Genomic DNA, 26,025 nt, shown 5'->3' with positions numbered 1-26,025 from the left:
GTCACTAAGGCCATTGGAAAAGTCCCAAATCCCTCTGTGGTGGCTCCTGGACTTCTCTGTGCCCCACCACCAGTGTGGGGCTGGTGCCAGGAAAAGTGTTAGTTAACCACCTGCTCCTTATCACAGAGGTGGACAAAGTGGCAGGATTAGCTGATATTAATAGAATTTGCTGGTGGATGGCAAGGACTGCTGTGATTAGTGCTAAGTACACTTAATCACACACTATAGACCATACACATTCTGAAAGGAGCTCTTCAAAGAGCTCTGCTGATCTGGTGTTTCTCCAACAGTTTGAAAGAACAGCCAAGTGATCAGACAATTAGTGTTAAAGATATTAAAAGCTCTCGGGAGCAGCGGCCATTCCCAGTAAGGGCCAGACAAAAGGCAAACAGGCTCATCCCTGAGACTGAGCATCGTGTCCAGCCTTGCTGTGTTCCCCTCTAGTATCAATGTCAGTGCTTTTTATCAAAATACTGTGTAAAAAAGGAGACTTCTCCCCCCAAAAAAGCTGGTTAATATTATTTCCTCAAATACTTTTTCCCCCCCCCTATGTCCTGGTGAGGATGGGAGAAGAGGAGGGAGGAAGGGATTTTGAGATATTACAGATTGCACAGTCACAGCTTTTCAGAACTCCAGATAAGACCATGTCAGTGTTTCTATTATAAATTCTATTTCAGGGGTTAATATCCCTGATATAAAAAAAAAATAGCTCCAGGCTGGAACATGCAATAAAAGGTCTCTGTTGGTATGATTTGTCTCCAGATAATTAAAAATAAAAATCAAATTACTTCTCTCTCCTCTTTAAAAATCCTGAAAGGAAGAAAGAGTTTGGTGTTAGTGTTTTCATAATTTCCTCCCACCCTGAAGCTAAAACAACAGAGAAATAGTTTTGCTTTCTACTGTAACAGTGTAGAGCGGGGAAATATCCCAGCCATCTCCCAAACATGCAATTTCTAAATGAGTTGAAGATTTTGCACCCTCATTGAGGTCCTGCTGGATGTGTCCTGCCCTTACTGCACCAGACCCATGTGCACTTATGTTTTCCTGGCTCTAAGCCTCCCTGTTGCCCCTCTAGGACCAGGCCATGTCCCTGCTCTCTTACCCAACGTGAGGTGCCAATTTTTTTTGCCAATGGAGATTATTCAGTGACCTGCAAATGCCAAAATCTCCCTCAGAGCTGCTGCAAAGAGGAGAATTTTGGTATTTTCTATACAAAATGGGAAGACTTTATAAAAACAGCTGTTTCCCAAGCTGCCAAACTAAAGTCACCTGTGGAAACCATTGCTCCCCTGACTCTCAGGTGGCAGAATCACAGAATAGTTTGGGTTGGAAGGGGCCTTAAAGGCCAAACCCCCTGCAGTGAGCAGGGACATCTTCAGCTACATCAGGCTGCTCAGAGCCCTGTCCAGCTTTAGGGAAAGCATCCTGCCTTTCCAAAGAGCTCTGAGCTCAGGGGCTGCCCAGGCATCACCATCATTTCACTGCCATGTCCTGGAGACACCAACCTTGCCCTGCTGCAGGTGCCACCCAGCCATCCACACCAGGCATTGTTGGCTTTAAAAACAGGGCTGGAGAAAGTGAGGACACCAAAAACCCCTCCCCCAAGGAGAAAGGGTGCTCTGCAAGCTCCTGGATGTGCCCTGGGCTTTGCTCAGAAGGAGCAGTGAGCATCTCCCCGTGGTCCTGCAGCAGCACCCTGCATTTCCTCTGCACACCCCTGTGGTGTTTGTGAGGGTCCCCAGGACGAGGTGAGAGATGAGAATTTGACTCCACGTTCTCAGAAGGCTGATTTATTATTTTATGATATTATATTAAAAAATGGTATACTAAAACTATACTAAAAGAAAGAGAGAAAGGATGCATCAGAAGGCTAACAAGGATGATAAAGAAAAACTCATGACTCCTCAGAGCCTCCCCACAGCTGGACCACGACTGGTCATTAAATTAAAACAATTCACATGCTGGATAAACAATCTCCAAATCACATTCCAAAACAGGGAGAAGCTGAAGCCTCCCAGCTTCCCAGGAGAAGAAATCCTGGCGAAGGGATTTTTCAGAAAATATCACGGTGACACAGCCCCTCCCCTGGCCTTAATCACTTGACACTAAAAGCCCTGGCTAATTGGCAGGTTGGCCTGCACATCCTCTGCAAACACTCCTCGCCCCTCTCCCTTGTCCCCATGACAACTTTTATGTCACCTACAGCACAGGGAGCAGATCTTTGTGCTCCTTTCCATCCCTCACCATTAATGATGCGCTGCTGAGCTCGGGCCATTGCCTGCCAGCTTTGGGTGACCTCCAGCCTTTGGGTGATCACAGCAGTGACCTCCAGCCTCCCGTGGAGAGCTCTGGATGCTCACCTGGAAACTCACGGCTGCAGATGCACCTACTCGAGAATCTGCAGGAAAAAAGCCCCTTTTGGCTCAAATACGCTGAATTGCAAGGCTGTGCCATTAACCAGTGACACAGAGAAGGAAAGGGCAGGCAGCAAATTGGTGATGTGCCTGTTTTGTAAGGCAGTGACTCAGGGGCAGAGTCTGCAGAAAGGGCACTGTCTGTGGTGACCCAGGGGTCCCCAGCCAAAAGACCCTCACAGGCTGTCCCCTGCTGATTCCCTGTCCCCTGCCCATGGTGTTGTGGAAGGAGTGGTCCCAGGGCTAACCTAACCTTTTTCCTCCTGTTTCTCCATCATTTGCCATCAGAAGCATTGGCCAGTGTTTTTGCAGTCTGCAGACCCTCCTGCCATGGGTTGCCCACTTGCCCTCACTGAGATAATGCTCCCTGAGTCACCCAGAACTGAGCCAAAGCCTTCTGTTGGTGGTGGCCGTGGTGGCCCTGCTGTCCAGAGCTGTCAGCTGTTTTTCTGGTTTCTGCTCTCATCCTGGGTCTTTCCTGCTGGCCCTGGATAGCCCTTGCTGTCTCCTTATGCCATCCTAAAGATGACAAACATTGTCCTGGAGGGGCATTTTAAGTTATTATCAGCTCCTGAGCTGTCCCCTTCACGAGGGTGGGGACACAGGCTGGGACCTGCATCCTCTCATGGGAGAGCAGCTCCTCACTGTGCTCCCAACATCCCAAGGTGTTCCTCTCCAATGTCACAGCATGCAGTGGTGCATTGAAATCAGTACCACGGATATTACAGACCAAATCTTGTCCTTACAGAGGGGGAAGGGGCAGGAAGGAAAAACCTGCTCATGCTGACAGTGCCCAGATTTCTGTTTGAGAAGAGCTGTCACAAAGTGTTGATCCCCTGCTCACACCCCCAGGCTAATCTGAGCCTCCCTTGCCTCTGCAGGTGCCCTACTCCTGGTTGTGATGGCTCTGGTCACATAACAGGAAATTATGCATCACATAGAAGGTAAGATCTCCCTTAAATTATTTTCTCTCTAGTCTCTTTCTGTGTTGCTTTCTCTTTCTTTTTTTTTTTTTTTTCCCTGCAGTGGGCAGAGTTGTAAAGTTCTGAATAAAACATTAATGTTACTGACAACTGAAGCCTATTTTCATCTCTTTAATCTGACTTCTTTTTTTTTTCTGATGTTTTCAGAATCTGATTAGAAGCTCCTTTCAACAGAATAAAAGACAAAGGGTCAGATTTTAGCTGATGCAATGTTCCTGTTAATATTGCTACCTATTTATGACTTCTATTATCACTTTAGAACATTAATAGCACAGATCTGAGCCTTCTGTTTCAACAATTCCATTAAACATTGCAGGCTGTTAGCAGATATCTTCTTATCTAGACACCATTAATTACTGTCCATCTCCCTCAATTTTTTACTATTTTTTTTCCTTCTGACTTCTCCTCGTGATGTGAAGCTGCAAAACGAGAGAGATCAAAAACACTGTGCCAAATTCAAGGGAAAGATGACTGAAGCGGGGGAATAGCAAATGCAGAGATTCTGCCAGTGAGACAGGCCTTTCTTCTCTTTTTAACCACAGTCTGTCAGGCTGCCCTCGTGCCAAGAAAAGTGGGATCAAGATCACCCCGACAAAGGATGATAAAGAAGACCCAGAGCTGATGAAGTAAGTCTGGGAGTAACTCCTGAGCAGAGCTTGTCACTCCCTCCACTTCACCTCACACAGATTTATGTGGGGGATCACCCAGCACCCACCCCACATCCCCCCTTGCTCGTGCTGCTTTGAGCATCCTTTGCTGTGTTTTGGTGTTGCAGTTTTGATATTTGATGGAAAAAAAAGGGTGGTGGGGAGGTAATGGTGTCTTTTTCTTGCAGATGTGAAAGGTAGATTGGTAGGTTCACAAACAGTTTCTCTGCTAGCTGTGTTTTGTGTAATTTCTGGAAAACCACAGCAGTGCTATAAATGAAGGTAAAACCCCACAGCCAAGTCGAACATTGCAGGTTTTTGGGAAGCAATGGGCAGGCAAGGGCTGATGGAGTAGAAACTACCCAGTACTGAGTTGGGTCAGGATCTGGCAACTCTGAATATTCTTTTCCAGGGCAGAATATTCTAAGCGAACTGGAAAAAAAGCTCTCTCTGCTGCCTCAGGCTGAAGTTTTCAAAACATCCCAGGGGGTTTATTCCTGTGGGGAATAGAGATTTGAAATTGCTTAGTCCACCTCAGGAGTTTTCATGAGCTGTGAAATCCATTTGTCCTGACTTTTAGCAAGTCTGAACATCACAGGCTCAGCATGTGGGGTCTGGGATCTGTATCTCCTTACACAGCTACAGGACATGAAAGGCAGCACTGACTCCACGATCGTTTTTGTTTTTTTCTTTTTTTTATTACCTCAGAGCATCTCCATCCTTTCTGAAGCCTTGTACTCTCAGCCAGCAAGTGCAGGTGGAAGGGGGCAAAAAGAAACATGGAAAAAATTATCAACCACTTCCAAGGGTTTCTAGTTGCCCATGAGTGCTGGCATATCTGTCCAAACCCCTTTGGCTCAGCAGGCTGTCTCCAAATGGAGATTTTTTTAAAAAAATATTTCACTCCCAGGGCAGGTCTTGCCCTCCAGAGGAGCAGAGGTGGGTGTCTCCATGTGCCCAGGTTTTGGCCTGGAGCAGAGGCTGAGCCAAAGCAGGACCCAGTGGGGGTGGAGGAACCCTGCAGGGGCTGTGGGAAGCTGGGATGTGCCTGCTGGGAGGGAAGGACCTTTCAGAAAAAGATGATATTTGAGCCATCTGCTCTGTTCTTCCTCCTCAGTCTACAGGAAGGAAAGCCTCTCAGTTAAATGAGCCGTGTGATAATTAGCAGGAGTTTGCAGAGTTTATTAAAAATTAAGCAACCTACTAGAGAATCTGGAGGAAAAAAGCCTCTTTTGGCTCAAATACACTGAATTGCTGGTGGTGTTGCAAAGCTGTGCCATTAACCAGTGACACAGAGAAGGAAAGGGCGGGCAGCAAATTGGTGATGTGCAGCTGCTGGCTGTACCTTTGCTCTCACCATGGCTGGAGATCCCAGTTGGGAGGCCACTCCTCCCCATGGTTTCTCCAGGAACACGTGGCCTGTGGGGCTGGGGAAGCTGTGATTTTGCTCATTTGTGTCTTCCCCATTCAGGGCAGGACAGAGCAGTTTCCCCAGTGTGGTTTCACTTCCCAGTGCAAGGAAAAAGGAGTTTTTATGTGGCTGTTCTGTTGTGGGGAACATGGGGTGACCCACAGCAGAGTGAGGGTCCCCACCAGCATCCTCACCAGGGAGTGGGTTTCTTCTAGTCCACCCTAAAGATGCAAACTGGGAAGATAAAGTTGCAAGAAATCATTTAATTGTTTGGGTTGGAAGGGATTTAAATCTCACCTCATTCCAGTCCTCTGCCATGGGGTGGGACACCTTCCACTCGACCAGATTTCTCAAAGACCCATCCAGTCTGGCCTTGGACAATTCCAGGGGTGGGGCATCCATAGATTCTCTAGGTTCCAGGCTCCAAATGGGGCTGGATTTTCTGACTCCTGGAAAGCTGGTGCCATCCTCCCCCAGACAGGTCTTGGTGGAACCATGGACATGGGTGCAGGAAATGTGGAATGTGAAATATGAGGGTCTCTGCAGCAGCAGGAGAAGGAGGCATTCCCTAACATCCCATGGCCCAGACAGCAACCCCCCCTCTTCCAGTACACCCAGGAGAAGCAGAAGCTCCTCTGAGACGTGCAAAACAATGTGGCACAACAATCCCTGGCTGGTGCCTCCCCCCAGCCCGTGGCAGTGTTTGTCCCACCACCCACGGCAAGGTGTGCCTGGTGTGGGTTTATCTTAAGGAGCTTTGGCTCTAAATCCTTCCTCTGTCTGCACTGAACTCCACTTGGAACCCAGCCGAGTTTTGCACATCATCACTGAGGAGAAAGTCATTTAGTCCCTGTTGTTTGTGCTGTTCATCCTTCAAGTAATTTGCTGCAGATGTGATTGAACAGATCACCTCAACCTTCAGCCCAGCCCATACAGCGGAAGCATCCACAGGTGTCTAATTGATCAAACGCTACTGGTGCTCCCATTAAATAATAATAATGTTAAAAAAAAAATTTTAAAATATGTCCAAGACAGCTGTTTTGCACAATAAGGCTCTGGTTTATTTTTTAACAATGAAAATGTAATAAAAGTTAAATTAACGGTGTAAAATATGTAATGGTTGGGCTGTAACGGCTGCATACGAAATGCTGGGGTTTGTCTCTGTCTCTCTTGCTCTTCCCCCCTCTCCCCCTTCTCCTTTTCCTCCTGAGGATTCAGTAATTTGCTCGTGATCATATAAAAGCAATGATGTTATGAATTTACTGAGGATCCCGCTGGCAGGGATATTATAAGTGAATTGTGCTGCATTTGCAGCTGATTAAAATCGAGATCAGCATTTTTCAAATTATCTTGGGAAAAGGCTGGGTGTAGGGCCCCCCCTTTTGCTGTCATCTCCCTTTTGTGTGGAATGTAAACAATCAGGGCAATAATTTCTGCGGTGAAACGCAGCTTGTGATTTTCAGGAGCAGCTCTGCAAATGCTTTTGCTGGAGAGCCTCAAAGTCCCTAATTGCTTCCAAACTAAGGACATGGGGGCTATTTTTGTCATTTCTTACCTCCTTCCACCTCCTCTACTTTTGAGTAACCTCCCTTGCGTAATAAACTTTTAACTGTATTTATAATTGACAAGCAATTTTAAAACAAATGCAAACCACAGCAGAAACCCTAATAGATACACTGGGCTTGTAGGATGGCAGGATTTAGGGAGAATGCCATTAGGTGAGGAGGGAGGAAAGAGGAGCCTTTTAGAGAGCCACTCGTGTGCTTGGCAGTAGCACAAGTTGTGTTGGTGCTTCCACAAGGCTTCTCACAGTTCCTGTGTGTTTCAACTGGCCATAAAGAGGGAGAAGTCTGGTAAGGGCAGGGTTCCTGTGCTGCCCTGATGATAATTCCCACTTTATCCCCTTGAGAGCGTGGGTTGATCTCCCCAGAGAGGCAGGATGTGAACCAGGAGGAGGAGGAGGAGGCAAGTGAGGCCAGGCTGTGGCTGCAGGGTGAGGGGTGGTTCAGTGATTCGTCCTGTTTGATGGGGTGCAGGCTCAGTAACCCCTCGGATGTCCTCCTGGAAGAAATAGGGCTGCAGGTCTTTGTGCACAGCCTGAACAGCTCCTGGCTCAGGGACTGGCTCCTGGGAAGGGCTGTGTGCCCAAGGGCACTGACAGGGCTCCTGTGCTGTGTTGACTGTGCTGGGGCAGGCTGATAAGAGATGAGCCTGGGTTCATCAGGAGTAAGACAGGGCAGAGCCAGCAGTACGTGTGGGATGGTTCAGTGTGAGTGTCAGCCTTGGGGTACATCAGGATCTCATGCTGGCAGCCCAACCTGCCATTTTTGTCCCCAGTGAGGCACCAAACACCTGGTTTCTGACACCACTGGGACCTACTTTTGCTGCACGTGATGTGACCTCCACAGACTTCCCTCCTGCAGAATTCTCCTTGATTCTCTTTGGCTCTTTTGAAGGAGCTCTCGTAGCTCTTAATTTCCCATCTGCTATTTCCATCAACCAAACATCTCCCCTATAAAACTCCAGACGAGACCCAAATACAAACACTCTCTTCCCAGGCTTCCTCATTGCTGCTCATCAATAATTTCCTCCCTTTCTTTATTCCTTCCTTCTGCTCCTTGCCCTTGATGTGACTTTGGGTGATTGCCCGTGCCCAGGTGTCCCGTTCCGGGCTGTGTCGGGCTGGGACACATCAGCGGCAAGTACGCGTCCCACCGGAGCGCCTCCGGCTGCCCCCTGGCCGCCCGCAGGCAGAAGGAGGGATCGCTCAACGGCTCCTCCTTCTCCTGGAAGTCCTTGAAGAACGAAGGCCCAACATGCCCCACCCCAGGCTGTGACGGTTCTGGCCACGCCAACGGGAGCTTCCTCACTCACAGAAGGTAAATCCTGGGGTTTATGTTAGTGTGAGGGGGATGGTTTTGCTGTGGAGAAACGTACCTGCCCCAAGATGCTGCTTGAGCAGTGTTCAGCTTCTCATGCCAGGCTCAGGAATTGGTGATTTTGATGCTGAGTTGAGTCAGTTGAAGTTTACTGAATGGAGAAAATGTGTGGTTGTTTTAATAGTCAGAGAATCACAGAATGGTTTGGGTTGTAAGGGACCTTAAAAGATCATCTCATTCCAACCCCCTGCCACAGGCAGGGACACCTTCCACTATCCCAGATTGCTCCAAGCTCTGTCCAGCCTGTCATTGGATACTTCCAGCAATCTTCCACAGCTTCTCTGGGCATCTCTGGCCTCACCACCCTCACAGGGAAGAATTTCTTCCTAACCTCAAATCCAAATCCCTATTTGCATGCTGGAAAAGAATTTGAGCACCACAAATAGGAGCTCAGTGCCCAAGACCACCAGATTCATCTCACCCTCCTCACCTAGCACTCCTCCTCTTTTAGGAAGCAATGTGTTTTTAATCTTTGCTTAAAGAAAATCGCTCTCGCTTCATAAATGGGGCATTTTGTGGCATTATTCATAAAGCAATTTCCTCTGTACCATAAAAAGCTTTTAGGAGAACTGTCTCGCAGCTTGAATTCCACCAAATGGCACATGTTCTTATGTTGGGAACATAAGCACCTATAAATACTGAGAGTTTATGAAACCCATTTTTACTTGTTTTTCAGTTTGTCAGGGTGTCCAAGAGCTACTTTTGCTGGGAAGAAAGGAAAACTCTCAGGGGATGAAATTCTCAATACAAAGTTCAAGACCAGCGATGGTAAGATTTTTCACTCCTTTGCCTTGCAGGTGTGTCAGGGTGTTTGGCCCATAGATCTTTTTCTTTTTAGACTGGGGAGGTTTAACCTGAAATCTGGGCACAGATTTCAAGGACATCATGTACTTTGAAGACACATTCCTCGTGTATTCTGGGTGTCTGTGCCGGCACGGTACCAGTCTCACTCATTGAGTCACACATTTTGAGGGAGCAACAATAAAAAAGGCAAAAGAAGTAATGCTGAAATTCAGATTTTTTTTTTTTTCATATATTCACTGGCATTTTTACAAATCCCTTGCAGTCACTCAGCGATTTCCACCTATTCAGGGCTTTTAATACTGAGATATTTCTGGACCTGGAATTTTGTTAGCGATGGCACTTTGCATTTCCAGTGCTATTACTGAGCTTTCTGTGGTATTTGACAAGGTTCAAGCATTGAACTTGATAGTTTGGAACCTATAAATACCTGCACTCCTCTAGAAATATTGCTTTATTTTATGGACCTCGTAATTTCTCATCAAGATATGCATTAGTTTTTTAAATGGCATCATTCCAAATTCAGGATCAGAGAAAGTGACCTGACTGTTCAGGACAATCAACCTTGCTGGGTGTGGGGATGTGTTGGACTCCAACTGCTCTGCTGTCCTTTGCTTTTGCATTTACATATTGACCTGTTCAAGTATCATTGACCTGTGATAATAAAAACATTAATTATAAAAAAAATAGAAAGAAAAAGGCAGGTGAGAGGTACATCCTGCTTCAAGGATGTAAAAGACAAGGTAAGGACGGTGCAGCAGGATAGGCTCAGCAGAAAGCCCAACACTTTTGCTTTTCCCAAGAGCATTTGTTGACTGCCCATGACCTTCCCTCCTGCAGTTCTGGAGAATGATGAGGAGATCAAGCAGCTGAACAAGGAGATCAGTGAGCTGAACGAGTCCAACTCAGAGATGGAAGCAGCCATGGTGAAACTCCAGTCCCAGGTTTGTGTCCTTGGCCATGCATTCAAGCCCAGGGGTGATGGGTGTTGGTGGGTGCCTCTGCTGAGGGTTGGTGACCCTGCCATGCTCCTTGCTCCACAGATCTCCACCATGGAGAAGAACCTGAAGAACATTGAGGAGGAAAACAAAATCATAGAGGAGCAAAACGAAGCCCTGTTCCTGGAGCTCTCAGGGTTGAGCCAGGCTCTCATCCAAAGTCTTGCCAACATTCGCCTTCCGCACATGGTAAGAAACTTTGACAGTGCTCAGCCCAATCCAGCATCATTGAGGGAGCTGTGCCAAATCCAATTCATGATAAGGCTTTTTCACAATTAAAGAGTGGGAGAATTTCTTTCCATACACCTATGTGTCCTTTATAAGATCAGTACTTTTCCCTTATCTCTGAAGCTTGCATTGTATCTCCCTTTTGTTGTCATTTTCTGCTGATCTCCCTTTTTATCTATTGTTCTGTCTCATTACATCTGGGAGCACTATCACAAAATGGGAAACTTTATCAAGGGCACCCAGTGCCTTTTAGGCTAAGACAGCACAAGCCGAGATCAGGAGGGATTGGATTTCAACGTCAGAAAGATCTTAGAGCTCCTATTACAATGCAGGTAGTTTCAATTCAGTTTTGAATAGCTGGCAGCTAAAGAATAGCATTCTTAAAGAGAGTGTATTTTGTTTAATTTAACAAGGTCTAACAGCCCACAGCATGTTACCATAGAGTTACTGAGAAATGAAAAGACTGCATTAAAATAGTAAAACCACAAAAGGCTATTAATTACCTTCTCTCTATTCCCAGGAATGTAATTACTGTTGTCAAAACCAGGTGTGTGGAGGTGGGGCTCGTGTTGTGGAGGAAGCTGTCCTCTTACAACTCATAAAGACCATTGCAATGATCAGAGGAATGAGCTTTTGATTTATTTTTTCTTCCATCCTTTTTTTTTTTTTTTTTTTTTTTCTGGGAATCCTTTTCATTGGGGTTTGTATTTAAATTCAGACTGGTTGGAGAGAAGCCATCCTCCAGCAGAGCAGTTTTGGATAGTATTCACCCAGCTGCCTAACTGGCAGAAAACCACTCGCTGAGAGCTTTTTTGTAAAGTATTTGACACATAAAGGTCAAATAAACTGTTCAGCAAATATTTTTTCAAGGTTTCAGGCAACTCTAATTAAATGATGCCCATGAGACTTTTATGCTCATTTTATTCCTGTTCTTTTTCTTCCTTCTCCCTCTCTTTTTTCCCCCATTAAGCCCAAGTTAGATGCTTGCAATGCCCCTCGAAAGCAGAAGCTGTACTGCAGCAGAGAGTTGGGCTGGGCAGCTGTGAGCCCAAGGTGACCTGACTTTGCCTTTGGTTCCCTCCGTGATGTTTCAGCAGTCCTGTTGTCCTCCAACCCTTCATTTCCATGCCTTAATTCAGCCTCCAGCCTGTCAGGCTGCCTGCACACACTTTACCTGATGCTGTTAATAGCTCCACAAGGCCAGCGCATAAAATTAAGGACCTGGTTAAGATCTAGTGGGATTAGGGCAATGATGAGATTCCTGTAGATGCAGCACTGCACACAAAAAGGCTTTGATGTGGAGACCTTTGGCTGTCTGTACATACAGAGAAACATGGAATGGTTTGGGTCAGAAGGGACTTCAAAACTCACACTTTTCATGCCCTCTGCCATGGGTAAGAACATCTTCCCCTAGACCAGGTTTCTCCAAGCCTGGCCTTGAGCACTTTTAGGAGTCCACAACTTCTCTGGGCACTAAAATATGCAGGTGATTTATTGCAAAGACTCTCATCCTCGTCCTGCTCCATTACTAATGCTTTTATTTGATTTTTTTTTTTTGGCTGCAGGATCCAATTAGTGAGCAGAACTTTGATGCCTATGTGAACACGCTGACAGACATGTACACCAACCAGGAGTGCTACCAGAACCCGGAGAACAAGGACCTACTGGAGAGCATCAAGCAAGCTGTCAAGGGCATCCAGGTGTAGTGCCGCGGGATGGAGAGCAGCAAGAAAACAGACTGTAAGATGGAACTTTCCCTTCAAGTATTCAGGTTTACAAGTTAGAAAACTTGTTTAATGAATGAAAAAAAAGAAAAAAAAAAAAGGACCAAAATGTAACCAAGACGCCATTTCTGAGACATGGAACTGATCAAACTCAATGTTCTCGTTTACTTTACTTTGGACCTTCTTGAGAAAAGTGGGATTTTTTTCCACCTTGACTACGAGGTAGATCAGGATGGAAGGTTAAATTCTCCAGTTGGCTGTGGGGCTTGGTAGCAGGTGAAGACCAGGCATCTTCCATGAGTTGCTTGTTCTTGCAGAATAGATCCAAGGGTTAAAATGTTACAAGAACAGGGTCTTGTTTGATCCAAGACTAGTGTATGACTGGCTTAAACCCTCATGTTGTCTATGGTCGTATGTCCAGATCACCTACTCACACATGAGTTATGTTCTATGTTGCTACAAGTGCTGGAGCTGCAAGCTACCTGTAAATCTGAACCTGTGCTGGGCCTCCCAACCCCGAAGTGTTCAGATATCCACTGGGCATGGGAACTCTGAAGTATTATAAAGTAGCTTATTTTTATTTTCTGAAAGAAATCTGAAGAGCAGTTCTGGATCTCCAGTGGAAAGCGCAATGGAAAAAAGGTTCTCAGGGAAGCTTTTGGAGTTTGCAACTACAGTATTCCTTTGTCTGTCTTAAATATAAGAGTAGCTATTATGAATAGGCCAATTCCAGATATTTCAAACAGAAGAATTTCTTTAATGTGTCATGGTCCGGTGTATATGATTTTTTGGAAATCTGTTTGATGACAGTTCTGGTTCTTTTCATTATTGTGATCATCCCTACAGTGGCGCAGTACTGCCAGTCCAGAGATCATACATCAATGCCAGAGAACGGTTGAGATTGTGATGAACAAAACAAAACAAATCCAATCCAAAAGAAGCAAAAACCAACAAAAAGAGAGATGTTAATTGATGGCCAGAAAAGTGCTTATGTACTGTGAACCAGGAGTTGATTCCTTAAACGTACCCACAGGGCAATGAGGATGGTTTGGTTTGGTGTTCTAGGATTTGCGCGAAATCACAGCAAGAGCTCCATTCTGCAACAAAAAAATGGGGAAAAAAGGAAAAGTAAAAGAGGATTCAGGTATTGGGAATTCTTCCAAAGAAGCATTTGTAAGCAGCTGGGTACACGCAGCCCTCTGTGCACTTAGAGAACAACCCTGTGAATGTCTTTGGGGTGCTGCTCTGCAGCACTGCTCCATGGCCAGGGCCAGCTGTCACCCCACGGGGCTGCTCCCCACCTTCTCTCCCACCTGGAGCTCACTTCCTTCTCCAAACACTTCAGTGGGGCAGAACCCCCTGAGGGGCCCCAGCCTGGGGCATCCCATATCCCACATCCCATATCCTGCATCACTCCCAGCCATGGGACAGGCGGAGCTGGGGAGGTTCTTGTTGACCCCAACAAAAAGCAAGAGTGTGGTGTTGTTTCGAGCCAAATCCTGCATATATTTAGGGTATAATTCCTGATTTGGGGAAGTCAGTGGAAAGTCCCAGTGGCTACCATGGCCACTGGATGTGGCCTGGAAGGCCATGAGTGGCTTGGTTGGAGTTGTTCCCTGTGTTGAGTTCCATAGGGCAGCTGGCCTGGGTAGGCTTGCTCCCATACTTCAGTGTTTGCAGGATCAGACTCCACGAGTTCACTTATTTTAGAACCCATTCCAAGTGCAAAAATACAAAAAAAAAAAAAAAAAAGGGAAAAAAGTATAAAATTTGAGGTGTTAAAAACACAACGTTCTTAACATGTAAATAGAGTCCAAATTGATTGTGACTGCAATTCAGTTAGTATTTAAAGGTAGAGAAATTGCACTTACTGGAAGAAAGAGAAGAAAAAAAAGTAGTTAGTTTAATTATGCTGTAAATTATTTAATTTTGGCAAGATGTATGTAATTTATATTTACAACACCTTATGTTAACTTTTTGCTATTTATTTAACTTTTTTATTTATTAATTTTATACTTATTTTAAACTGGACACTGCACCATAGAAATGAAGATAAAAGAAGCAAAAAAAAGTGAAAAATTAAAACTTTTGACCGTAAAAATGATATTCCAAAAAAAAGAAAAAAAAAAGAAAAAAACCCTATCTACAACTCCTACTTGTAATTTTGATGCAACCAAGTTATTTTTTATATATTTTGTTATTTATTCTTTTAATGATGGGAATTTTTTAAAAGATATTTTATAACTGAGACATTTTGATAATTTTTTGGTTGTTTTTTTTTTTTTTGTGGGGGCAGGGGCACTGGGGGGAAGAGAGACTTTTTCAGTTTTTCTTTTTTTTTCATTCATATTGTTTCAGGCACTGATAACAGGAAATGAAAATTCTGTATTTATTATTTATTTAATATTTAAGTCGGGAAAAAAAATGAACTGTGCTCTTGTTGTATATTTATTTTGTTGTTTGTGTGTTGGTTATGTGATGACTGAGTACTTGTTTATGTGAAGGAATACTGTTAATATTTAAATAATAAAGAGTCACATTGAAAGTTATAGCAGGCTACATGTTATTCTGTGAAAACGAATACTGTGATCTACTTTCCTCAGGAAATGTATTTTGCAGACAGAACTTCCTTATGTACTGGCAGGGTTATTTCATAATAAAACCCAGTTCTGTTTGTGACTTTAGTTCCTATGGTCTTTCTTCAAGCTGTTGCCAATGTGTCCCTGCTGGGCTTTGTCCTTGTCCTGCACCGTGGCTTGGGGGTGGTCACTGTGTCCCTGCTCCCCTGCAGCTCTAGCCAGGACTGTGCACCTCCCACCTGGCTCTTCCCACCTCCTAAGCTGGGAGATTTCAGGGGAATTTAGGTTTGGTATCTCTGAAGGCTTTGGAGAAGAAGGAGCTGCCACCATCCAGCCAAGCAGGTGCTTAAAGTCCTGCTAGTGCTGTGATGGGAATCCCAAGTCCCAGGAAGGCTGGAGGCAGAATTCCTCTGGGCAGGGCTTGCCCTCTGCACCCCCAGGAGTGCAGGAGCACCTCTGCTGTGGAGACAAGCTGAGAGAGCTGGGGGTGTTCAGCCTGGACAAGAGAAGAGCCTCTTCCAGTGTCTGAAGGATGCCTAAGAGAGATAGAGAGGGACTTGGGGCAAGGGTGTGGAGGGACAAGACAAGGGGGATTGGATTCACTGAGGTCAGGGTTAGATGGGATATTGGGAAGGAATTCCTCACCCTGTGAGGATGCTGAGGCCCTGGCACAGATTGCCCAGAGAAGCTGTGGCTGCCCCTGGATCCCTGGAAGTGTCCAAGGCCAGGTTATACATTGCTTGGAGCAGCCTGATGTATGGAAGGTGTCCCTGCCCATAGCAGGGGGTTGGAATGAGATGATCCTTAGTGTTCCTTCCAACCCAAACCATTCTAGGATTCCATGATCTTGTGGTTTTGTGCTTCCACAGGTGGTGTGTGAGCAGAGGAGATGCTCTGAAGCAGTACAGGAGATGTCAGAGATGGACACTTTTCCTTCCTGGATTTCAAAAAAAAAACTTCAAAAACTGATTTTTGTCAACAAGATTTGCTCAGTTGCATCAACTCAACTGTGATGTTCACAGATTGCCCTCTTGGAAGAACACAGCCTTTTCTCTGGTAAGAGTTTATGTTTTGAAGCTGTGGCAATGAAGAGAATTTTTCACGGATCTCTGTGTTGGATAATTTCTAAAGTTGCCAAAATTCAGTTTTGCTCTGCTGTAGCAGAGGTGAAATACTGCAAATCGTGTTAAGGCCATTTGGAGCTGCGTGAATTGGATCAAATGGGAATTTCAGGCAGGTTCATCACCAAGAAATTAAATTGTCTGATTAACTGAACTGAACTTCTCTGTCTGTCTCTGCACAGAAGCACAAGCACTGTTGGGTTACAGCAGAAGGAGGTGGCCCTACCACATGCATGAAAGTGAAGGGGTAGAGTAAAATGCAGCTGAAAAGGCAAGAACTATAGAAAAAAAATGTGGAGAAAAGTTTAGGTAGAAGAAAGATTTCCTAAAGCCTTTCCTTGAGCATATGCATGGCCATGGGTGTTCACTGGAAGATTTTTCTGCCTTCATTTACTGTCTGCAAGGTGTTCTGATGCAGAACAACCAGCAGAAGCTTAGGACAGGCTTAGGATCCCTTAGCCAGTGGTCCCTGAGATTAAACACCCTCAGCAACGAGGACTGCTGGAGATGGAGCCCAGCTTGCCCAGGAGCCCCAAGAACAAAGTCCCTTTGAGGCTTTGCTGGACTTAACTTTGAGTTGATGTGATTTTGTCCTCTTCTCACAGGAGGAAAAGCAGTTGGACTCATGTTCACCTCAGCGGCTGGCACGCTGTTTTCCTGAAGGGCACATAATTGTTTTATGGGGGTTTCGCTCGACTTTGCAGTGCTGAGCAGTTCCTTGTGCCAATATTTGATTATGATGATCGAGCTAATAGACGTGCTTGCCTGTCCTTCCTTAACGAATTGGCTGAGCTGGATAATAGAGCGCTCAGATTTGTGCTAAATTGCAGCTCGGGGAGCCATCACTGGGAGATGTTATCTTCTCAGAACTGGCGTCCTTTATCGCAGGGAAGGGAATTGAATTGGTTTAAGATGGTACACTGTCAGTTTATAGGTGTGCTTAGGAGAGCTCTTAAGCCTCCTCCAACAGGGCGTAGGGTGAGAGAGGAATGTCAGAGCAGAGTGGGCCTTCGGCTTCAAGGATGCCAGGGAAAAGATACTCATCAGCATATGGTTGCGTCTAAACACATCAATAAACCATTGACCAATGAGAGTCATTTGGCCTCACTCATGCTGCTGTTAATTGTTAAAAGCTGCTAATGACCTATTCCTCCAGTGGTACCTTCCACTTGTCAGCATTGACCTGATCTCTCCCAGAGAGGCGTTCCAGCCATGGCTTTCAGCCGTAAGCAGAAAGGGGGGGGGTCTTTCCCAGCCTCGTGCATTTTTCTGATTTTTGTTCCCCTTGCCCTACAGCTTCTCTGAGTGAAGGCTCGAATCCTGCTCCCACAACCAAGGGGTCCTGAAGAACACACAGTTGGGTGGTCAGGAAGGGGTTGCCTCATTCCCATCAGGCTATTTGGGGAGAGAAACCAACTTTTCCCTTCAGAGATGCCATTTAGCATCAAATTCATCCCTTCTGGACTTCAGAAAGACATTGTGAGGCTGGGGAGCAGTGGGATGGGCTGGAGATGACACTGCAGCCAATAGGGCAGCCCTGAGCAGGAAATTGCTGCAGCACAGCTTGGTTGGATTCAAAGGCTCTGGCCTGCACTTGTCAGCACACTCACTTCTCCTACGCTTTATGAGAAGATATATCCTGAAACGACCTCCTACTTTGTACAGAAGGGCTTGTGGGATTGAGGCTTTGAGAAAGCATGAGGATGATGCATTCTTCAGACAAATAGCTCTTGTCATTCCAGCTGCCTTCATCCCCATCCCTCAGTGGGATGAATAAATCAGCAACTATCGTAGAAATGGTACTATCTGTTTTGAAGACATTTTTGACCCTGTCAACAAGGAAGTATATGAACCTCTAAAGCCTGCTTTCATATCTATGACTGCAGTGCTCTTTTGTTTAAATGACAGGGACTATCTGTGATGACCCAAAAAGCCACAAAGGGGTAGAACAAGGACACACACTCTGCCTGAGCTTCCCCAGAAGGACCTGTCCATGCTAAGATGCCCTCGCAGCATCCTGCCCACTGCAGGTTAACACCAGCACATCCTTATTGAAACCAGGATGTGCCAGAACTTTTCCTTACCTCTTCTTTACTCACAACAAGTCTCAAAGTCACCTACACTGAGCATGAGGCAATAGTGGAATGGTTTCTACTCAAACAGGGGCTAACCTGGCCTTAGCACTGCAGGAAAGTTGGTTTTGATAAGCCAAGTCCAAAATCAAGCTCCTCTGGTTTTGCCATTTGTTAGAGGACTCCCACTCAGGCTCCAACATTTAATAATCCAGCCTAACCATGCTGAGGCTGTTTAGCAATTAAAGAACATAAATCCAGAAGCTAGATTAATAAACAGTCTGGTCTGTCTGGAGCATTCTACAGGGTGGAGAGATAAAACTATAAAATATTTATTACCATCTTGCGGATGAAGTCATTCATTTAATAACTACCCATTGCTTTGCTTCTTACAGTTGTTAGGAGTCTGAAGGTTGCAGAAGATTAGGTGGGAAACTTACTGCTTCCCTGCTGAGTGGAGCCTTTCCCATGAAAGCCAGGGCCCAGCTCCCATCTGTCACCCCATTACGTTCGGAGATGGTGAATATATTACTGTGCTGCTTCCCAAAATAAAACAAAACAAAATTTCTGCTGGCCACATGGCAACCCTCCACGGGATTTAATGAGGACACTGCCCTTTGTGCAGAGGCCACTTCCAACAGCTGTAGAGATGGAGGCAGGAGGATCTCTGACCATGCTCAGGATGTGGCTCCCATGGTGAGCACAGCCCTGACAGCATTGCCAGTGCAGGTGCCTTTGGGGACCAAAGCTTTGGCTGCCTCTTGTCCTGAGAGGTCGGGAGTGCTGTCTGAGCCTCCCTCATCAAGGATTTCTCAGTGGGTCTTCACATTTTCAGGAGAGGGAACAAGGGTATTAGCTGGGTCCCTGCTGTGATTTGATATTGGGGAGCATCCAGGACTTAGATCCACGCATCCGCTTTGCAATGATTATGGCTGGAGTCCCCTGATGAGTGTGCTCCCCTGCTGACAGCTACAATTTGCAGTGATGCTGTAGCAAAAGTCATGGGGGGAGAGGGAGGGAGGGTGGCTGTGTTTTGTCATCAGTTTCATCCAGGGACAGCAAAGGGCTGCCAGCTGAGGGAGTGAGGTTTGAGCAGGAGCAGTGTATGAGGTGGGACATCACTGCTGATGAGGGGCTGAAACACTGCTAATCCTCCCCATGACTGCACAGACAGCAAAAAAAAATTCCCTAAATAATTGAATCAAATCATTGGCCTGTTTTTAAAATAAATAAACTAAAACTAGGCTCAGCCTGTGAACATCAACCACAGCATGGGTGAACACAGGGGTGCAGCCATCCTTGGTGACCTGCCAGCAGCACTTAGTGTCCACCTGTCCACCCCTGTTCCTGAGAAGGGCAGGGAAATGGCTCAGGGAGTCCTGAAGGGTGCTGGGGGGCTCCTGCTGGGACAGAGCTCCGCCACCAGCCTCAGAAGAGCCCCGTTGTCCATGGGCATCCCGATCCTCCTCCAGTCCTGCAGAACCACAGAACTGATCCCAGGCAAAGCAGCAATGAATGGGAGTCCTTCCTTGAGGAAGTAAGAAAGGTCAACAGCAGAGATGGTGGCCAGGGATGGAGAAATGCATCTGTGCTGTCCAGGAAAACAGCAGCTGTAAAATAATGCTCTGGCTTCTGAGGCTCCAAAAAAAGAGGTTCTTGCATGAGGTTTGTGGGCAGCTCAAAACAGACAAGTCCAAACCTGGGTGTCCAGGTACTGGAGATGAGGAGCTCTGGGTGAATGGAGCAACTGCAATATCTTGGCCAAAACTTTGTACCACGGAATGAGATTTTAGGGGTATTTTCAGCAGGGTAGGGAGGAAAAGGAAAGAGAGAGAGAAAATTCTTGTGAATCACAACAGACCTGAAAGATATTTCTACTGTCTACCCAAAAAGTAACAGGAAGGTTTCTGCAGAGCATTCACCTCAATTTTTCTGTCACAACAGACTAATTTGAAACTGTCAGCACAAGTCTCTTTGTCCTGACCATCCTGCACTGCAGTACACATCCAGCACAGGCAGGGCTAACTGCAGAGGCCCCACTCCAGTATCATGTCATCGCATTACCCTTTCATTTCTCTTATCAATGCTGCCATTCAGTTCCGCTCCTTATTTCCAGTCCTTATCACAACGAGCCAAAAAAGTGCAGAACATCAGTCAGGAGGAAAAAAAAAAAAAAAAAGAACAGGTGAAATTCTGATTTTGTCAGCTAAAATAGTTTCTAGATGAGCTCTGTCCACAAAAAAGCTGAATCTTGGTGATTTAGTTCCCAAATTTTACATTTGCTCCCTCTCCCCCATCTCTACTCTCAGCTCTTAGCTCAAAGTGAAGTCCTGACATTGCAAAGTGTTAATAGAATTAGTCTCCTGCTATAAACTGTTCACTGGGGCTTGTTAGCTCAATTGTTGATGCTAAATTCTTATCAGCAGAGCCACCTAAAAGAGCATTAATCAAGAAAGGCTGAACTCCCTGTCTGGGTCACAGAAATTTAATTAAACCCCAAGTAAAACTGGAAAATCATTTTGAAAAGAGACGAATGCAAAATGTTTTTCATCATTTGACTTTGCATCTCTGCAGTCAGCCGTGATTTCAAAGGGTGTTTTGCACAGCAAAGGCTGAGGGAAATACTGGGAAAATAAAAAGAAAAGACTTTCCTCACTGCCTCCTTTAATACGAGGTCCTGGTGCTCATCCAGGGTAAATGAAATACGGAAACTCACTGATTGAGGCCTGTTAAGGACCTGCACCCACAAATGCAAAGGAGCAGAATGCAAGTCCAAGTAACAGTGATCTCCTTGAGCAAGGTTCTGTTATGTTTAAGGTTTTGTTATGGTTATTAATTTATGGATTTGCATCTATTTTCCATTTGTTCTGCAGAAAGTCTCATGCAACAAACCATTTATTTGGCAGACACAGAGAAATACCAGTATTAGTACGACCTTGTGTGGGATATTGTGTGTAATTCTGGGATCTCTCTTTGGAAAAAGAAAAGATTAATTTATCCTTGAACAGGTGCAGAGAAGGACTGGCAGAGTGATTAGCAGAACTGAGATCCTGTCTTAGGAGAGGAGATTAAAAGAGCTTGGCTTGTTTAGCCTAGAAAAACAAAGGTTAAGAGGGGATATGATTACTTTTCATAAATACATTCAGGGTGGGAGGAAGGAGAATGATTTATGTTAGAAGATAATACAGGTGGGAGATCAAATAAGGCACATCTTGGCCAGAAATAAATTTCCACTGGATATTTGAAGATGTTTTCCTATTGCTGGAGGAGGGAAGTTTTGGAAGGGCTTTCTGAGCAGGATGGATGAGCCCCTGTGGTCTTTGAGGGGACAAATGTGGCTGGCTCAGCCCCACCAGTGAGTCTGCCAGTGGGACACGGAGGACTGCCAAAGGAAAAGGAGGGGGGTGTGATATGGCTGCCATCTGATGGCATTTTTATTATTTATAAATCCATGAAACCCATTGATTTTATTTAATCCACAAATCACTTGAAAGATCCAGGAATGCTTTTCTTGCTCCATCAATATGAAAAGCTTGATTCCTGAGATTTTTATTTGGGAGCTGCCTCCTAAATCATGGCAGGTGGGCCACAACAAGACAGCAGAGGGACAGGACAGAGAGCTGGGCTCACTGGTGCTCCTGGTAGTACCAAGAAGAGATGAAACACCTCTCTGCTCCATGTCCCCACTGTCAGGGATGCCTGGTGACACCTCCTCCCACTCTCAGCCAGGCTGCAGCATCTCCTGGCTGCCTTCCTTCGATGACACACTTAAGTGAGATGAATCCAGGGCTTTAGGAGTCCTTTTCCATGTGGCACTGGTTACGTGCAGTGCAATCCAGTGGAAATCAAGACATATGTTCTTCCTCTTGCTTCAGCAATTACTCACAGAGCCCTGAGATGAAGTGAAGCAAGAGGACACACACACACACACACACACACACATATTTATATAAATATAGAAATCCTTTGCATGGGCAAGACGATCTCAAGTGATTTGCTGTCAGTGTCTTAATATTAATTCTAGTGTAAGTGCATTTGTCTGCATGTATTTGCATACATGCATGTGTGTGCATATGCATATATAGAATATTTGCATATGAAAGTGGTATAGAGCCAAACTGACCACAGAAAAGGCAACACAGCATATTTTACAAAATGAAAAAAATATGGTGAAAATATACCCCTATGATTTAATGCTCCCCCAGCTCTTAATTTATGTGAGTCCTCCTGTCACTCACTAATTACCCTGCTGACTTAACCAACCATCTGTATCGCCAGGCTGCAGGTCAGCTCAGTCTGCTGGGCCCTGGTTTGGGAGCTAAAATGCATTTCTGCTGTTTGATCTTCCAAATAAATGAAATCATCTCATTTTAAGTCAATATTACTAAGAGATCAGAAGTTAATACAAGCTGACCGTTGTTTTGAAAATATTTATTAAAGAAATTGGCTTTAAAAAAATAATTTTGAAACTGTAAAACAGGGGGAAATAAAGACAAGAAAAATCTTGGCTTCAGACTGGCCTTGTGAAAATTGCTCGCTCTCAGCAATTATCTCAGCTAATGAAGGATGGAGACTGATTCTCCTGGTGAGACTGTGGTTGCTGAGAGCAGGGACTTGTGCCTGTGAGGGATCCTGCCCCAGCCCGGGAGATGCTGAGGTGCCACCTCAGAGCCCTGAGGCAATGCCTGCACTGCTGGGGACACCTTGTGGTGAAAGGGTTGGGACACAAACGCTGCCACTGAAGTGCCACCAGGCTCTGCTTTCCTAATCCTGCTCGTCTTTTTCTACTCCCAGGGATGCTGGGTCTCTCCAAGCCAGGGGCAGCTGCCCACAGGGGTTTGTAGGCAGGGGAGAGTCACTGATTATTGCTGACTGTAACTCCTGGCTCACAAAGCCCCAGTGTAAGGAGGAGAGGAAGGAATTTGTAAAGACCAGAGAAAGAAGAAACACAGAGAATCAGCAGTTAGAGACCTCTGGAATGATGAAACACCCAACTGTGTTTTTTTTCTAAATGTGGGGATTTTTGCAATATTATCAGGCAATTTTTGGTATCCCCCATGCTCTGACACCCATGGAGGTGTTTTTAGCCACAGCAACATTCTTGAAGAAATGAAATGGGAAAAAGCTGCCAGGGGAGGAGAACCAGTGGGATGATGGGGATGAGCCCATGGAGCAGTGACATTGGGGCTGTCTGGACACAGTGTGGCACCAGGGATTTGGGACATGTGCAGCAGAGAGTCAGAGGTGCAGAAAACAACCTGTCCCTGGGGGATGATGAGTCCTTTCAGCTGCTCCCTCCCATGGCTGGGCTCCTGACAGGTTTGAGGTGCAGGCAATGAGGTGGGGACCTGCAGTGGCTAAATACCCTCCTTCTGTATGTTTCTCCTGGCTAATTCCTGTAATTCTCTGGCTGGAAACAGAAGCTGCAAGCTTCAGTGATCTTGACAGTTTAAGGCTGCGAGGAGTCATGAATAAACCCATGAGGGGACAGAGGATTTGGGAATTCCTAAAACACCCCTCAGATTTTTACTGGGCTTCCTGAGGACTTGCTGCTGCCAGAAAGAAGCACAAGCACTGCTGTCCTCTGCCCTTCTGAGCTCACTGCCATTTGTGACCCCCGCCCCTCGCCCCACCCCCAGCCAAGCTCTGAAGATCAGAAAGCACGACTGTGGTAAAAAGGTAAAAAGGTGCCGTAAAGCACGACTGTTGCAAAACCAGCCGTAAAGCAGCACTGTCGTAAAAGGTGCCGTAAAGCACGACTGTCGTAAAAGGCGTCGTAAAGCAGCACTGTTGTAAAAGGTGCCGTAAAGCACGACTGTCTCAAAACCGGCCTTTGGAAAAAGAAAAGATTAATAATGTCCCCAGTGTCCCCAATGCCCCCAATGTCCCCAACACCCCCAATATGCCCAATGTCCACAATCCCCTGGATGTCCTCAATGTCCCCTGGGTGTCCCCAATGTCCCCTGGGTGTCCCCTTTGTTGTCCCCTCACCGTTCATCTCGCACATGGCCCTGATGTACCCCAATGTCCCCAATCCCCTCAATGTCCCCAATACCCCCAGATGTCTCCAATGTCCCCAATGTCCCCTGGATGTCCCCTGTCACCGTTTATCTCATACATGGCCCTGACGTAGTCGTTGGGGTCCTTGAAGGACACGAAGCCATAGCCCCAATGTCCCCAATATCCCCAACTCCTCAGTGTCCCCAATGGTATCCCCAATGTCCCCAGTGACCCCAATGTCCCCAGTGGTGTCCCCAATGTCCCCAAATATCCCCAATGTCCCCAGTGGTGTCCCCAGTGTCCTCAATGGTGTCCCCAATGTCCCCAAATATCCCCAATGTCCCCAGTGGTATCCCCAATGTCCCCAATGGTGTCCCCAATGTCCCCAATGGTATCCCCAATGTCTCCAAATATCCCTAATGTCCTCAATGGTGTCCCCAATGTCCCCAGTGCAGGTTTCTGTGTGCGGTGGCTCCCCGCTGGCACTGTCCCCAAGGGGACGCCGCCCCAGGACCTGGCACAGGTGGCATCGGGGCTCTGCTCCACGGGGCTCGTGTCCCTCATCAACCTCCCCCGGGACACCGTGCCCCAGGCTGTGCACAAGTGCCAGACACCAGGAATAGGGGTAAGGGACATTTGGGGACACTGGGGACAGCTTTTATTTGAACAATTTTTGCACTTAAAAAACCCCCCAAAAACCCCAAACCCAACTGCTGTTTTTCAAGTGATTCCAGCAGCAAAGGGAGCAGATGCTGAATGGAACCACACGTGCAGGGAGTTTGTGTGTCCTGTGTTTGCAGTTTCCAGTGGGTTGCCATTATTCCCGAGCATTCTCCTTGTGAAAGACGAGGAGAGTGCAATCACCACGGCCTGTTTCAGTTGAATCAGCAAGGAGGAGTTTTAGAGCTGGCTCTCCACGAATAATCCCATTCTCCCAGGCAGCTGTCTCCTGCAAAATGAAAGTGCAGACATCTACAGTATTACCCTGCTGCTGTTTGCAGAGTCTGCTGTTATCACGTTAATGAAGGGAGCTGAGATAATCACCTTAAAGCATAAATAAATCTCGGATGCTGATTCACTTTCTCCTATTTGAGTCTCATTTACCAGGGTAATTCTTATTTTTTTCCTGCTGCAGGCTTGTTGTGTCTGCCAAGACAGCTTTTATTTTTTTCACAATTCATCTCCAGAGAACTTGAATTAAGAGGCCTCTTGTCTTGTTGCAGTTATTCCTTCTCATTTTGCAGCCATATGATGTCCTAGATCCAAGGCCAGGCCAGACAATTTTATCAAATCTGCAGCATCAGCCAGTGCTCGGTGGGTCACTTACACATGAAAACAAACACACACTTTTAGAGGATAATTTCTCTGTCTTAGGTGACAGGAGACACCTTTTCCCCAGGTCATTGAAGGAGCTCACATAAGTGTGTAAAATTTAAATTTGTGGCCTAACACTCAGTTATAAGACAGGGATCCCACACAAAATGAATGGCATGTCAGATGTTGTGAAGTTTAACAATATTCCGTATTTCCTTCAAGCCCCTGGAATCAGGTGAATCTGCATCTCACTTATTTATCCATCAGTAAATTCACATGTGGCATTCATGCCTGCAGGAAAAAAAAATTAAATCTGATCATGTGACTAAATTTGGATGTTCGTTAGCTCAAAATGAAGAATATCAACCAGTTCCCACCACAATTATTTTTTTCCCCTAAGTTCCCATGGCTTTTTCCCAAGCCTGACTAATGATACCAGAACTTCTGGTGCTGGCCAGGCTTCACTCACTCAGGAGGTTTGGATTTGTGTCTGTGCCAGCAGCTCACAGGTATCCCTCAGCCCCTCGCTCCTGCATCCCGGGATGCCTTGAGAAGGCTGACCCAGAACAGAGGCTGGATGGAGTTAAAGAATAAAGTAGGGATTTATTAAAAGGCCTCCATGGATGCACCTTGGGCAGCACAAGAGCCCAGCCAGGGCTGCACTCAAGATGAACCAAAATAGTCACAAAATGCACAACTGGACTTTTATAAGGTTTTCTCCATTTGCTTGCTGGAGTTAATTTTCCAATTATAGATTTAGGCTACGAAATCCCATCCTGGTTGTTATTTTCTCT

The 26,025-nt window shown here is 45.9% G+C and overlaps 1 protein-coding gene across 5 annotated transcripts in view; it reads left to right on the top strand.

The window, feature by feature from the left end:
• The window catches only part of MYT1 (myelin transcription factor 1), a 71,391-nt gene extending 56,567 nt beyond the window's left edge, over nt 1-14,824 (top strand). For all 5 annotated transcript variants that reach the window (XM_064729870.1, XM_064729869.1, XM_064729872.1 and 2 more), the window contains 7 exons: nt 3,296-3,358; nt 3,940-4,023; nt 8,113-8,334; nt 9,071-9,162; nt 10,036-10,139; nt 10,239-10,382; nt 11,987-14,824. In XM_064729870.1, coding sequence (XP_064585940.1) covers nt 3,296-3,358; nt 3,940-4,023; nt 8,113-8,334; nt 9,071-9,162; nt 10,036-10,139; nt 10,239-10,382; nt 11,987-12,127 — 850 coding nt within the window. In that variant the 3' untranslated portion in view covers nt 12,128-14,824. The remainder of the gene's footprint in view (nt 1-3,295; nt 3,359-3,939; nt 4,024-8,112; nt 8,335-9,070; nt 9,163-10,035; nt 10,140-10,238; nt 10,383-11,986) is intronic.
• Nucleotides 14,825-26,025: the final 11,201 nt, after the last annotated feature.

This window comes from Zonotrichia leucophrys, chromosome 20 (genome assembly GCF_028769735.1).
Source record: "Zonotrichia leucophrys gambelii isolate GWCS_2022_RI chromosome 20, RI_Zleu_2.0, whole genome shotgun sequence".
In the NCBI taxonomy this organism is placed as follows: Eukaryota; Metazoa; Chordata; class Aves; order Passeriformes; family Passerellidae; genus Zonotrichia; species Zonotrichia leucophrys.
This window is presented reverse-complemented; position numbering and strand designations above follow the sequence as displayed.